The sequence below is a fragment of the Schistocerca cancellata genome, chromosome 1, assembly GCF_023864275.1.
Source record: "Schistocerca cancellata isolate TAMUIC-IGC-003103 chromosome 1, iqSchCanc2.1, whole genome shotgun sequence".
Classification (NCBI taxonomy): Eukaryota; Metazoa; Arthropoda; class Insecta; order Orthoptera; family Acrididae; genus Schistocerca; species Schistocerca cancellata.
In genome coordinates this window covers 1,153,721,089-1,153,736,036 of record NC_064626.1, presented here as the reverse complement: position 1 = coordinate 1,153,736,036, position 14,948 = coordinate 1,153,721,089, and the positions used below count along the sequence as shown (strand labels likewise).

At 42.5% G+C, this 14,948-nt stretch overlaps 1 protein-coding gene across 1 annotated transcript; it reads left to right on the top strand.

Annotated features, from left to right (window-relative positions):
- The first annotated feature begins 6,620 nt into the window (after positions 1-6,620).
- On the top strand, positions 6,621-14,704 carry LOC126093282 (tubulin alpha-1 chain-like). The gene is made up of 5 exons (XM_049908710.1): positions 6,621-6,705; positions 12,954-13,176; positions 13,285-13,586; positions 13,679-14,206; positions 14,314-14,704. The coding sequence occupies exons 1-5, from the start codon at positions 6,634-6,636 to the stop codon at positions 14,608-14,610; spliced, it is 1,422 nt and encodes a 473-aa protein (XP_049764667.1). The 5' UTR covers positions 6,621-6,633; the 3' UTR covers positions 14,611-14,704.
- The last annotated feature ends 244 nt before the right edge of the window (positions 14,705-14,948 follow it).

Genomic DNA, 14,948 nt, shown 5'->3' with positions numbered 1-14,948 from the left:
CTGCGTCATCCTATATCCTCTTACAGTCATACAACGAAAATATTCTCCCGAATACTATAGCGTCTCCAAGCAAACAGTCTAGGTTACTGCTCACTCAGTCATTTATGTATATGTTACAGTGAAATACCGAAATCTGGAGAATGTCGACTTTCACCGGTGAATGTCAACATTCACATAGTCGCTTAGTGTATATCCGAAATATTTGCTAAATGTCCTTCTGACTTACACCTGTAAATGTTGACATTCACAGTACACTAATGGTGAATGTTGAACATGTTGGAGATTTATATTTTCTTCTCCGTAATTCAGTCGCTATAAAACGTCACAAGGGTGATGTAACTTTTTCGCCTCTCTTTCTGAAATGAATGACCAAGAATTTAAAATACACAGTACATTCTACATGAGAAAAGGAAAAAATAGTTATAAAAAAATTACTTACTTATGTGATTCAAATCTTATTTATTGCAACAACTTAAACCATTATGACACTTCGAATTGCCCAAGAGTCCCTTGCTTTTACAATTGATTTATTTGTGGAACACTTCCTTTTGCAATGACAGCGTGTATAGCCTTGTCCCCCGCTTCTCGAATTACCTGCAACTGCTTCTCTCAGCGACATTTCTTGAAAAGAAATCTCATCTACGGAAAGTAACTTTTCTTTACAAGTTACGAACTGATTACGTGTGTATAGCAGCTTTAGGGTACCATTTTTACTTGCCAGTTTATAGAAGTCGGAGTCTTCTATTCAAACAACAACCGCTTACATTTTGGCTATCTGTACGACCACGGTCGACATCAGGGACTTGTATTCGTACATTATCACCAATTTGAGCACGAGGAAATTGTTTTTGTGAGGTTCGTAATATCTTTGATGCTTGCAGTAGATTTTCTTTCGCCGCCGCTCTTTCTGTAGAAATCAACTCGTGTTTTGCAGACAGAATTTGATGTGAAGACGTTTTAGGTTGTAGGTCCTCTTCAATATTTTTCTTTGGAATATGGTTTTCGGTATGACCACAGCTAAATTTTTTAATAACCATTAACAGTTTCTTCAAGCTGTTCTTCGGTTTCAGAAGTATTGGCAATTTCTTCGAGTTGTTCTTCAGTTTCAATATTTACGATTTGTTCGCCAGGCAAAAATGATGATGTGAATGTATGCTTTCCCGGCGTATGCAGCTGGCGAAGAGTTCTCGGGCTTCCAGCCGGGTGGCGGTGTCTTCAAACTGCGACGTTTCGACGAGTGACATACTCATCATCTACTGGCGAAATGCCGAGACTTTGCCGCGCTGCAGAATATATTGGGGCATCAAGGATTGCTCAGTCTGAAAATAGAAGTTCAAGCCATGCGGCTACGCCTTCAATAATAAAAATTGACATTAAAACAATAGCTTTTTGGTTGTCATATTTTTTCTGCTTTTAAATGATTTAAAATACATTAGCTGTGTGGTAATTTTTTCTTTTTTTAAAATTTTTTATTTTATTTATTTTTTTCTTTTCTTTTTTTAATTTTTTTCATTCGGTCACACATTCACACAATGTATACATGTACTCACACATACATATACAGTTAACACATTCTCACACTCATTCATTCACCTTTGATAAAATAATAATAATAAATAAATAAATGATAAATACAATAAGACGGTTCTTGTTGCGTTCCTGGCGTATAGAAATACGGGTCCACGAGAATCTTGTGAACAGGGACGAAGGCTATCAACTGAGCGCGGCCTGGAATCCAGCATTAGCCGCAATACGCCAGGAACGCACCAAGAACCGTCCAGCTCACGAGACGCGATCAGAATGCTCTGACGGAGACACGAACGGCGCACCCGCTTCCCCCTCCACCCCGCTCGCCGGCTCCTCTGGACCCAGCCTCCCGCGGCCAGGTGGTGGGGGGCAGAAGGTGATGAGAATGTCACTCGTCGAAGCATTACCGGCACACACTTGGGAGTGGGTTGACTGCAGCTCTCACGCCGACAGTGAGGTGCAGAAACGGCATGTTGCCGCCAAACAGATCGACAAATTCAACAGACTCTCTGGAGCTCAGTCGACCCAGAAGGTGACAAATAGCACCAGAGCTATCGTAAATTTGACAGATAAGGTGCTAGATGCAGCCACAACTTCTGTCCTCACGAAAGGGTTGAACTTTGCACCTGTACCAAGGACCATACCGAAACGGGACATCATCAGCTGCGTAGAGGAAGCAATACGGGGCCTACCCAAGGAGGAAGCTGAGCAGATCCGAAGGGAGACCTGCAGGATCATCGACAAGTCACGACTCCCTTAAGCCAACATTACTGCGCCGGAGCGAGAGGCTATCCGCGCACTGTGGGATGATGCTGACATCATGGTCCTCCCAGCAGACAAGGGAAATGCGACGGTGCTGATTCGCACAGTCGACTACCAACAGAAAATCTGCTCTCTGCTGCAAGACCCAGCCTACAGGAAACTTCCCAAGGACCCTACATCGACGATGACCAGAAAAACCGTGGCGCTACTGAAGGACTCAGATCTACCAGAGGCAGTGCAGAAACGGCTGTATCCGAGAGCGCCAACGACACCGCGCCTGTATGCATTGCCCAAGATTCACAAAGATGGGATGCCTCTACGGCCGATTCTGGACACTATCAACTCGCACAGTTATGGACTGGCCAAATACCTGGCGACACTATTGAAACCACTAGTGGGACACTGCAGTCATCACGTGAAAAACTCCGCAGATTTCGTAAGGATACTGAAGGACATCCGAATACAGAGTGATGACCTACTCGTGAGCTTCGAGGTCACCTCCTTGTTCACGAAAGTACCTCTACAAGACGCCTTGGCACTCCTTAATCAGCACTTCGAGCCTGAAACAGTGAAGCTCTTTGAATATGCACTTACGACCATCTACTTCAAGTGCAATGGAGAGCATTATGAACAAGTGGATGGAGTGGCCATGGGATCTCCCCTTGCTCCAGGTATCGCGAATCTTTATGTGGAACACTTTGAGGAGGTGGCACTACAAACTGCTCACCGTAAACCCAGGCACTTCTTCCGCTATGTGGACGACACTTTCGTGATTTGGCAGCATGGCAGGCAGGCACTGGAGGAGTTTATGGACCACCTAAACGGCATACATGAGAATATCACCTTCACGATGGAAGTAGAAGAGAATGGCTGTATTCCATTCCTGGACATACTGATCAGTAAGAAAGCGGATGGCACGCTGGGCCATTCAGTATATAGAAAAAAGACGCACACAGACCTGTACCTCCATGCAACCAGCTGCCACCATCCGGCGCAACGCCAGTCTGTACTGACCACCTTGGTACATAGGGCGCACGTCATTTGTGACAAAGAAAGCCTCTCAGATGAATTACACCACCTAAGAGAGGTATTTCGGAAAAACAGGTACAGTGAAACACAGATTGGCAGGGCCTTCAAGAGGAGAGAGGCTGACAAATTTCAGGAAGAGGAAGTTAACAAGAGACTCACCTTTCTTCCATATTTGGGGCTCATATCAGCCAAAATCGGGAGGCTATTGAGAAAATCAAAGATAAATACCGTCTTCCGACCACCGCCGAAGACGAAAGAGCTGCTGGGCTCAGCTAAAGACCCACTCAAACTAAACACACCTGGTATACACAGCATTGCCTGCGAATGTGGTGTGCAGTACATTGGACAAACGCAGTGCTGCATCTCTAAAAGGTGCGAGGAACACATCAGGCATGTTCGACTTGGACAGATAGAGAAATCTGCTATAGCTGAACATAGCATCAAAGAAAACCACACCTTTGATTTCGAAAACACCAGGGTGCTGTGCCGAGCCGGGAGATATTGGGATAGCGTCATTAAAGAATCAATAGAAATACGGGTCCACGAGAATCTTGTGAACAGGGCCGAAGGCTATCAACTGAGCGCGGCCTGTAATCCGGCATTAGCCGCAATAAGCCAGGAACGCACCAAAAACCGTCCAGCTCACGAGACGCGATCAGAATGCTCTGACGGAGACACGAATGGCGCACCCGCTTCCCCCCTCCGCCCCGCCCGTGGGCTCCATTGGACCCAGCCTCCCGCGGCCAGGTGGTGGGGGGCACACCGCAGGTATAAAGGGACCGGCATCCGCAAGCACCAAACTTTCAAAACCGACTGGGACTTATACCGAACTTCCCTAACAGCGACCATCCGCCCAGACATCCAGCTCAGAACAACGGACGAGATCGACTCAGCGATCGAATCACTCACCACTCAGATCCAAACAGTTTCGCGCCAGTCAACAACCATAACCAACCAACCTAGCAATGAATTCGAACTCCCACCCCTCCTCCGTGATCTCCGTTACTTCAAAAACAAAGCCAAAAGGCGCTGGCAACAAACTCGCGACCCAAGAGTCCGTACTACCGCCAACAAACTAATGCGCGAGCTAAAGAAACGGTTAACGGAGTGGCGTGCGGAAGTATGGGCGCACAAAATGGAATCGTTCAACCTTCAAACCACTGACGAATGGAAGGTTGTAAAGAACATAAGAGCCGCCCAACCACCCAAAAGGGCCATGACAGGAAATCAGGGCACAATCTACGACGCCTTGTCGAAGGCCGAGTTACTCGCTGACACCTTTGAAGAGCAAAACACCCTCCCATCCCACGACGTACAGACACGCGACGACCAAGACCAAGAAGACAGAATTAAACAGACCATCGATACATTGAGGAATACGCCCCGTCCACAACACCGCAGCTAACCACCCCAACTGAGATCAGAAGGGAAATACGAAAGAGAAAGGGGGGTTCTGCACCTGGTCTCGACAAAATAACCCATATGCATCTAAAAAATCTTCCACGTAAGCCAATAGTGCTCCTATCCAGGATATTCAACAAATGTTTGCAACTGTCGTATTTTCCCTCCTCATGGAAAACAGCTAAACTAATCACCATACCGAAAGCCGGCAAAGACCCAAAAATCCCTTCAAACAACAGACCTATCAGCTTACTACAGCCCATGGGGAAGCTGTTTGAGAGGATCCTACTTCAGCGTCTCCAACCATCCCTGACAGACAATAACACACTAAGAGCCGAGCAATTCGGTTTCCAAAAGAAGGTGTCAGCAGAACTCCAAGTGCTCCGCGTCACTGAACACATCGCAGCAAATATGAACCTGCAGAAGTCTACCGCAGCCGTGTTCCTTGACTGGGAAAAAGCCTTCGACAAGATGTGGCATGACAACTTAATCTGGAAGATACTACATCAAACATCTATCCCAGACGTCTACGCCAAGCTACTTGACAGTTACTTAAACGAGAGGCATTTCGTGGTTGAGGTTGATGGCAAACGTTCCTCTCGTCGCCAACTGATGGCGGGCATCCCCCAAGGGTCTGTCCTCTCGCCAACTCTATTCAACATCTACGTCAATGACATTCCCTTGGAGGCAGGAGTCCACATCGCCCAATTCGCTGACGACACGGCATTCTACACCAGTGAACATCGGCAGCATGTATCCATTGGCAGACTACAACGACAGCTCAATCGCGTGGAAAACTGGTGTAGAGCAAACAAACTACAGCTGAACGCCGCAAAAACAACCGCCATTTACTTCACCCGAAAGCGACCAATCCTGCAAAACCATCTGCGACTCAACGCCCAGGGGCTACCCTGGAGGGACGAGGTCAAGTACCTTGGCGTGACGCTGGATAGAAGACTGTTGTACCACCATCACATCAGAGAGAAGAAGACAAAAGCCCTGAACCTAGCCAAGGCACTCTACCCTCTCTTCAAGAGCAAGAACTTAAAAACTGAAACAAAACGGACACTATATAAGACAACGGTGCTGCCCACAATGACATATGGATGCTCATCATGGGCAGTGGCTTGCCCAACCAGGAAATATGAACTGCAGGTAGTGCAGAACAAGGTGCTCAGGTGGATCCTAGGAGCACCCTACTGGACTAGAATATCCCAATTACATGAACAGCTGGAGATGGACACACTTGATCAATCAATTAGGAAACAGACTACAAAAATTTTCCAAAAGATAGACAACATCAGAAATAGCTGCAGACACCTGACAGACGTAGGCACCCAAAGACCTAAAACCTGGCACAAACAGAGTGTGCCACGATCCATCGCAGAGGACCCCACAGATTAAATCAGGAAACACACCCCAACTCCCAGTCAGAAGCAATTTCAACCACACCAACCACCTTAAACCAGACCAAGTAGATCGTATTGCGAGAGACAATCTAGCGGCAAACAGACGCCGAACCATCATGGACAAAGAGGAAAGCGGCATCCCAGCCGCAACAAACACCACGGACCAAGAGGAGAAGAAGGAGAATCAAACACCAAGCCCTCTTGCAAGGCGCAGTACCCCACCAAGGGCGGCGGATTGGTGAACTTTTAAGTTCAAAAATCACAATCCTGACCCCCAAAGTGAATAAATGGTGCCCCAACAGCACTACCTAAACACAACTACATCAATACACGGAAAATCGGCGAAGCCGATAAGCCTGTTTAACAACACTGTGACACTGAAAAAAAAAAAAAAAAAAAAAGGTCTCGGCACTTCGCCAGAAGATGATGAGTATGTCACTCGTCGAAACGTCGCAGTTTGAAGACACCGCCACCTGGCTGGAAGCCCGAGAACTCTTCGCCAAAAATGATGATGTATACCTCTTTTTGCTTTAACGCCAAACATGGCTTCATAAGGACTTTGGCGTATTCCTTCGTGGTAGAGATTAGATTAGATTAGATTTACTTTCATTCCAATTGATCCGTAGTGAGGAGGTCCTCCAGGATGTGGAACATGTCAGAAAAACAACAATACATGACAAATATTTACAACTAAAACAAATAAGCTAATGTATCATTCCACAGGTCCCAAGTGGAATGATCGTCATTTTTTAATGAACACTAAGAGTCATTTTACAAATACTAATGCACTGAATTTAAAATAAAAAAGTTTTTTATTTATTTATAAGGTAATAAACATGTAATACAACTACTGAAATACTTATTTACAATGAACACATTACTGCACTGAAATGGTGCAGAAGTTAGATTATACTTACACACAACCACACACACACACACACAGACACAGACACACAAATTTTCCGTGAACACATTCCTGCACTGAAATTGTGCAGAAGTTATGTTGTACTTATATACAAATCAGTTGGTTTTACTAAGAAATTCATCAATGGAGTAGAAGGAGTTGGCCACCAATAAATCCTTTAGGCTTCTCTTAAACAGAATTTCATTGGTTGTTAAGCTTTTTATGGCTGCTGGCAAGTTATTGAAAATGTGTGTTCCTGAATAATGCACAACTTTTTGTACAAGACTAAGTGACTTTAAATCCTTATGAAGATTATTCTTATTTCTAGTATTGATTCCATGAATTGAGCTGTTGGTTTGAAAAAGTGATATATTTTTAATGACAAATTTCATTAAGGAATAAATATATTGGGAAGCTGTAGTTAGTATCCCTAGTTCCCTAAACAGGCTTCTGCAGGATGTTCTTGAGTTCACACCACATATAACTCTTACTGCACGTTTTTGTGCCCGGAAAACTTTAGCTTGGCTTGATGAATTACCCCAAAAAATAATCCCATATGACATTATGGAATGAAAGTAAGCATAGTATGCCAGCTTTTTCATTTTTATATCCCCTATGTCTGACAAAATATGTAGTGTTCTTGGCAAACAGAACAAAGGATAAACCATCTGACCATTTATTTGTATCGTTATCGTTCATCCATGCAGTTAGCAAATTCTGTATATCCTGACTGGCCCTTTCAACTGAGCCTTGTGTTTGACTGTGACGAGGCTTTCCATGAACTATTTTAACATCTTTCCACATAGCGCATATTTCGGATATGACTTGATTACTAAATTCTCTACCATTATCTGATTGCAATATTGCTGGTGCACCAAATGCTAAAAATATTGAAAGAACATGATGTGCTACTTCTTCAGCTCTTTTAGTTTTCAAAGGTCGTAGCTGGACAAACTTAGTTAAATTATCTTGATACACCATTATGAACTTATATTCGCTATCTCTGTTTGACTGCAGATCTATCAGATCAACTTGGCATCTTGAGTTTAATTCAGAACTAACCATTGGCTTCACAACAATACCTTTATTAGGTGCACTGTGTTTCATTTGACAGTGTTTGCATAAATTTAAATACCGATACAATAATACAACCTAATATGTAAAATTTTTTATTTAACTTGCAACTCTTTAAGCATGCGTGTTCTTCCTCTGTGGCCTATTCTGATGTGAGTTTCATATAGTATACTGTACAATTCTTCATTGGTAACGTAATACTTTATGTTCATTTCTCCTGGTTTTAAGGTTGGGGGGGGGGGGGGGCGGGGTTGGACGTCAAACGGACCGACTTGGAGCAGGAGAGGCACCACAGGACATTTTAATTTCCACTGTCTATACTTTTACAAATAAATTCATAAAACTTTGTCAGCATGACCAGGAAGGATTCAGAATTCACACTCTTAGCAGCGGAACTTCGAAAATAATAACGAAATAATTTTTTTACATGTGAAATTTCATCATTTTTTTCACTTATTAATGGCAGCAATTGTTGCTATAGGTACACTTTTCTTCATAAGTAAGGGAGATCCTTCGATGAATTTTGCACAGCATACAAACCATACTTATAGGTGTATGAAACTCTAGAATTTTCCAAATCTATTAAAAACTGTGGTAAAAATTGAGGTAAATAACTATAAAATTTGTGTTTTTTTAATCATGAAGTTTAAAATATAACAGTTCATTCGTTTTTTCATGAATTAAATAAATTCTAGAGTTTCATAAACCTGTAAGTATGGTATGTATGCAGTGCAAAATTCATCGAAGAATCTCTCTAACTTATGAAGGAAAGAGTACCTATAGCAACAAATGCAGCCATTAGTAAGTGAAAAAAATGATGAATTTTCACACGCAAAAAAAAAAAAAAATTATTTTGTTATGTTTTCGAACTTCCACTGCAATGAGTGTTAATCCTGAATCCTTCCTGGTGATGCTGACAAAGTTTTATGAATTTATTTGTAAAAGTATACACACTGGAAATTAAAATGTCCTGTGATGCCTCTCCTGCTCCAAGTCTGCCCGTTTGACGTCCTACCCCCCTTAATGGTACAATTAACTTCTCTTCATCATTAATTCTTAAAACATCAAAACGTTTTAATCGTCTGTAATCCAAAGATGCGTTGCATTTAATTTTAGTAGAAACCACTTCAGAAGTATTTTAGAATATTTTTCTTGAGAAAAATAAAAACAATTGTCTTCTTGTTTACCCGCAATTAATGCATTTAACTTTTCATGAAAAAGATTACGATTTACTGCACTATCCATTTAGTATAAATTAGGGTATCGGGATGAAAAATAGGAAAACGTTGCTCGATTTATCTAAACTTGCATAAGACTGACAAAGCTGATTGACTCCGAGCAGAACAAAGGATTTGGCGGGAGAAGAGCCTGTCGCTTGTTTTTTGACTCTTCTGTTTTGGACCTCCACCAGAGCATATCTGAGATTGTCGACACACACCGGAGAGGGTCCGAATGTACAACAACGTAATGAAATATTCGATCTTTCACCGACGTATTTGGTATCTGTTGACATTCACCGGTGAAAGTCGACATTTTCCAATTTCGGTCATTCACGGTAACATATACAGGAAACAAAAGCGGCCCTATCGCGATTCCCTGGGACATTCCTGATGACCGCTCGCGGTCCAGGTCAACTTACTGGGATCTATTACTTAAAGAGTCTTCGAGCCACTTAACACGTCTGGCGCGTATTCCGCATGCTCGGACTCTCGGGTACTACCAGCAGAACATGCCTTCTCCACTCTCTCTCTCTCTCTCTCTCTGTCTGTCCATATCCTCCTGCCCCTCTATTGGCAGTGGCACGCTGTAGCCCTTCATCCATGGTTCGCAGGATATCTTTGGAGGAAAGGGCAAGCTGAATTTCGCTCTCTGTATACGGGGCGTTTAGAAATTCCCGTTACAAACTTCTAGGACTTGCAGAGGGAAGTGAGTACATTATATTTGCAACATGAATCCGTGTCCGGAAACATGCCGTTTCTGTTCTACGACGCTTTCAATTCATATGTGTTCCGCGTCCACGTCTGCTGAGGGAAGAAGAAAAGTCTTAAGAGTTGCTTGTCCTGGTGTGCGATAGGGTAGACAGAATGACGTGTATTACATTAGACGGTTACCTGATGTATGCGAAGTTTAATTTGGGAGACTCATATAGACACAGAGGAAGATCTGCTAGCATGAGTTCTGGCCGCTGTACTGTAAATTGAAGACACCAGGTGGGATGGTGTGAGTGTACCAGAACACGCTTCGTAGGTGCAATATCTGAAATAACGTTGCCGGCCGCGGTGGCCGAGCGGTTCTAGGCGCTTCAGTCTGGAACCACGCGACTGCTACGGTCGCAGGTTCGAATCCTGCCTCGGGCATGGATGTGTGTAATGTCCTTAGGTTAGTTTGGTTTAAGGAGTTCTAAGTTTAGGGGACTGATGACCTCAGATGTTAAGTCCCTTAGTGCTTAGAGCCATTTGAATTTTTGAAACAACGTTGGTTGTCACCACATCAAGCCACTGTTGTAATGCAACAATACTGTTCTATACGCAAGGTATGGTGGGTTCTTTTTTGTTTTGCAGTAATGTAAACACGTAATGTTTAAATGTTAATACAAGCGAGTGTTAAGTTTCCTTCCGAATGTCACCTGATAATTCTCCTGAGTCACGCCTAATTCAATCCCTCAAGCAGAAGTGGATGAGTTAAACATCTGAATTGAAACCGATGTTTCCGGACATGGGTTCCTGTTCAAAATATTATGTACTCATTCCCCTCTACAAGTCCTAAACGTTTGTAGTGGGAATTTCCGAACACCCTGCATATGATCGTAAAATTTTTAATGACCTCAGGAATTGCCTAAAACTGAAATGAATTGTTTCTTCTCTGAGTCGCAGATAGGTACAACAAAAAGACTGCCAAACGAGTAAGCTTCCGACCAAGAAGGTCTTCATCGGAATTAGACAACACACATACACACGGGCACAAACGCAATTCACATACTCGCGACCACAGTCTCTGCTGCAGAGGCCAATCAGTAGCCAGAGAATGTGGTCGTGTGTGAGAGAGTTGCGTCTCTCTGCTATAGAGTAATTCTGTGCAGTACGTATTTTAAAAGAAGAAACAACCCATTTCCATGATCAATTTTATTTTTAAAGATATCACGGAAAATCACCTAAAGTTTGTGAGAGAGTAAATGCGTTAGAGAAGGGGTAGTGGGGGGATGATACGTCGTTCTACCGAAAAAATATTCCCGAACTCGCACTGCCCGGCACATGCCTCAAACGATTTCGAAATACCTCGAAAAGGAATGACGCAATTTAAGTAATAAAGTCAAATATAGTACCTGTTACAATCTGTAGAATAAAAAAATGCCGAAATGAGTAGACCTACTATCGTGAAATTTTTAAGTTGTACTTGAGTTGTCAATTTAACTCCTTGCACTTATTAGGAACTTACTGAAGATCTTTCTGACTGTAGCAAATAAACATTTCGAAGAGCCTACGAAGACTTAAGAAAATAATTTTCATGCATTATATAGTTGTTACTTAAACATTTCTTATATTATCAAAACTCCTTTTTTATTGCCCAAACTGGACGAACTCGAAAGTCCCTCTTTAAAGTGTCGCCGATGTCAGAGCAGACACGATGCTGCGGTAAGGTGCACCTCATTTTTTTATATAATAACATAATTTATCATCGGAGAAGCTTTTTGTCACTTTTCGTAATACATATGTAAATGAATATGAAGTTACAAAGTTCTCATTTTTAAAGAAATAAAAGGCAGCATTTTACCCGAAATTGCAATGAATGTACCAATTGAAGCATGAGCTGCTGTATTAATTCGCCTGCAAGAATGACCTGCAGTTTATCCAATAGCAGAGAGTGTTTCAAATCAGCTAACGCATAGACCAATCAGAAACTCCGTTACATGCTGCACCACGGAGTCTATATATCTGAAATCGTACGTTGGAGACGTAACTATAAACTCGGCACGGGACGACTTCACACGTTTCAGACGAGGCAGAAGTTTGTGGTTTCAACTTTTTACTCTGCTGAATTGTATCGAGCGACAGCATAATGGTAAGTTACTTCCTGATATTGATGTCGCTAAAGCACTAAAATGTTGCGAAGTAGACCATGCAATTGTGGGACTGGAATTTGTTAACGTTTGCTTCGGAATGTTTGTACGTTAATATTAAGATGTTGAAGATTGTTAACTAGTAAGAACATGAATGATCAGATAATTTTTTTACGACTAGCTATGGGAATAGCTTTCGGATTAAGGGAAGCGCTAAAAGTTAAATTAGGAATTACAAATTTGGTCGGGGTATGGTGCTGGCTGACCGCCATTTTGACATGTTTCCGACACGATTCCAAGAATTGAAATTTACCGTTCAATTTTTGCTGCAAAATGAAGCGAAATTTTCCGTCGTGATCTCTGGTAAATCTAAATTGATTACTGTCATCCAACGTGCACTTTCTAGATGTCAATGCTAAATTGCTCTAACGATGTCCCGGATTTTCGTAGCATTCTGTTGTTTCGACGCAAGCTAGGTTACGCTACGGCGCCTGAAAGTGCGATACCGATTTGTAAAAAATCTTCCCCAGGTTAGGTCTTCCGGGATGTTTACTATATTTCGTTGCTAAATTCACTCCGGTTAATCAAGTTAAAAGTTTTGGTTTCGATCACCATTTACTTACGAGAGATTTTTTTATTTAACAATGAATCCTGTTGTATAGAGTGACGAATGGCTCGCGGAAATACGATTTTGCAGGACAATATCCGCAGGTAACTTTAGTGTTTTAAAACAAGCTACAAAGTCTTTTAATCTCAATATTTGACTTCATGGTCATTTAATATTTTTCAGCGTGAATGTATCTCAATCCACGTTGGCCAAGCAGGAACCCAGATTGGTAACGCATGTTGGGAATTGTACTGTCTTGAGCATGGTATCCAGCCCGATGGACAGATGCCGTCAGACAAGACTATTGGAGGCGGCGATGACAGCTTTAATACATTTTTCAGCGAGACTGGCGCAGGGAAACATGTGCCACGCGCAGTATTTGTGGACTTGGAACCGACTGTTGTTGGTAAGTTAGGACACATACTAGTACGCAGTGTCAAAGCTGTCGTGTATTTCCACTATTTCAGTGATAAACTGAAGTTCTTATCTGATACGGGACATTTTTCCTTTGCAGATGAAGTGCGTACAGGCACCTACAGGCAGCTGTTCCACCCAGAGCAGTTGATTACAGGCAAGGAAGATGCTGCAAACAACTACGCCCGTGGTCATTACACAATTGGAAAGGAAATAGTGGACCTCGTGCTGGACCGTATTCGCAAGCTTGCTGACCAATGTACTGGGCTTCAAGGATTCTTGATCTTCCACTGCTTTGGCGGTGGCACTGGTTCAGGCTTTACTTCACTCTTGATGGAACGTCTGTCTGTGGATTATGGCAAAAAGAGCAAATTGGAATTTGCAATTTACCCGGCTCCTCAGGTAAGAACGCTTTGTCAAAAGTGAAGCTTGTCATTAAGAGATTTCGCGAAATATGTAGTTTTCTGTAACTAAATCATAATTGTGTTCTTCAGGTATCAACAGCCGTTGTAGAGCCGTACAACTCCATCCTAACGACTCACACCACCTTGGAACATTCAGACTGTGCTTTCATGAGCGATAATGAAGCTATCTACGACATTTGCCGCCGTAACCTAGACATTGAACGCCCAACGTACACCAATCTGAACAGGCTAATTGCCCAAATTGTATCCTCAATCACGGCATCCCTTCGCTTTGATGGAGCTCTTAATGTGGATCTGACGGAATTCCAGACCAACTTGGTGCCCTATCCTCGTATCCATTTCCCACTTGTTACCTATGCCCCTGTCATCTCAGCAGAGAAGGCTTACCATGAACAACTGTCTGTGGCAGAAATAACAAACGCCTGTTTTGAACCTGCCAACCAGATGGTGAAATGTGATCCTAGGCACGGAAAGTACATGGCATGCTGTATGCTGTACAGAGGAGATGTAGTGCCGAAGGATGTAAACGCTGCCATTGCAACTATTAAGACAAAGCGAACCATTCAGTTTGTGGATTGGTGCCCAACTGGTTTCAAGGTTTGTGTAGTTGTTACATCACGTTTGAAAATTTAGCTATTGGTCTGCTATTGTAAGGAATGTCTTGGAGGCATTAAATGTACTAAACAGTGTTTTACTTGTTACAGGTGGGGATAAACTATCAACCTCCTACTGTGGTACCTGGTGGTGATCTTGCAAAGGTACAGCGTGCTGTTTGCATGTTGTCAAATACAACTGCAATTGCAGAGGCCTGGGCTCGCCTTGACCACAAGTTTGATTTGATGTATGCCAAGAGAGCTTTTGTTCACTGGTACGTTGGTGAAGGTATGGAGGAAGGAGAGTTCTCAGAAGCTCGTGAAGATCTGGCTGCCCTTGAAAAGGACTATGAAGAAGTTGGTATGGACTCTATTGAAGGAGAAGGAGAAGGAGCAGAAGAGTACTAAGTTCCGCAGAATGAAAAATGCCATTTTTCATATTATGTTTGTGAAGTCATTAAAGTTGTAAGTGATGTTTTTATTTTTTTTTAAAATTGGAAAAAGTTTGCCCATTCCACTTTTTATGTAATAAAATTTGTTTTGTCTTAAGTTGCGTGATACTCATTTAAGAAATTCTGAATGAGTAAGAGGCATTTTAATCATCAAATTGACTAGATAATCATCATTAAGGAGCGCCATAAAAATGTGCATTAACGGTATTCTTGGTAGTAAAACATTACTTCTTTGGCTGTGAGTACTCAGCCAAAATAAAGTTGTACTGCAACGTCAGTTCATAGAGTTTGATT

What these genes read in the sequence shown, in the direction of transcription:
- LOC126093282 (XM_049908710.1), top strand. Translation starts at nt 6,634, where the DNA reads ATGATGATGTATACCTCTTTTTGCTTTAACGCCAAACATGGCTTCATA. An exon ending in CTTTGGCGTATTCCTTCGTG is followed by an intron (nt 6,706 to 12,953) that starts GTAGAGATTAGA and finishes AATATTTTTCAG; the next exon opens with CGTGAATGTATCTCAATCCA. An exon ending in CAATTTACCCGGCTCCTCAG is followed by an intron (nt 13,587 to 13,678) that starts GTAAGAACGCTT and finishes TGTGTTCTTCAG; the next exon opens with GTATCAACAGCCGTTGTAGA.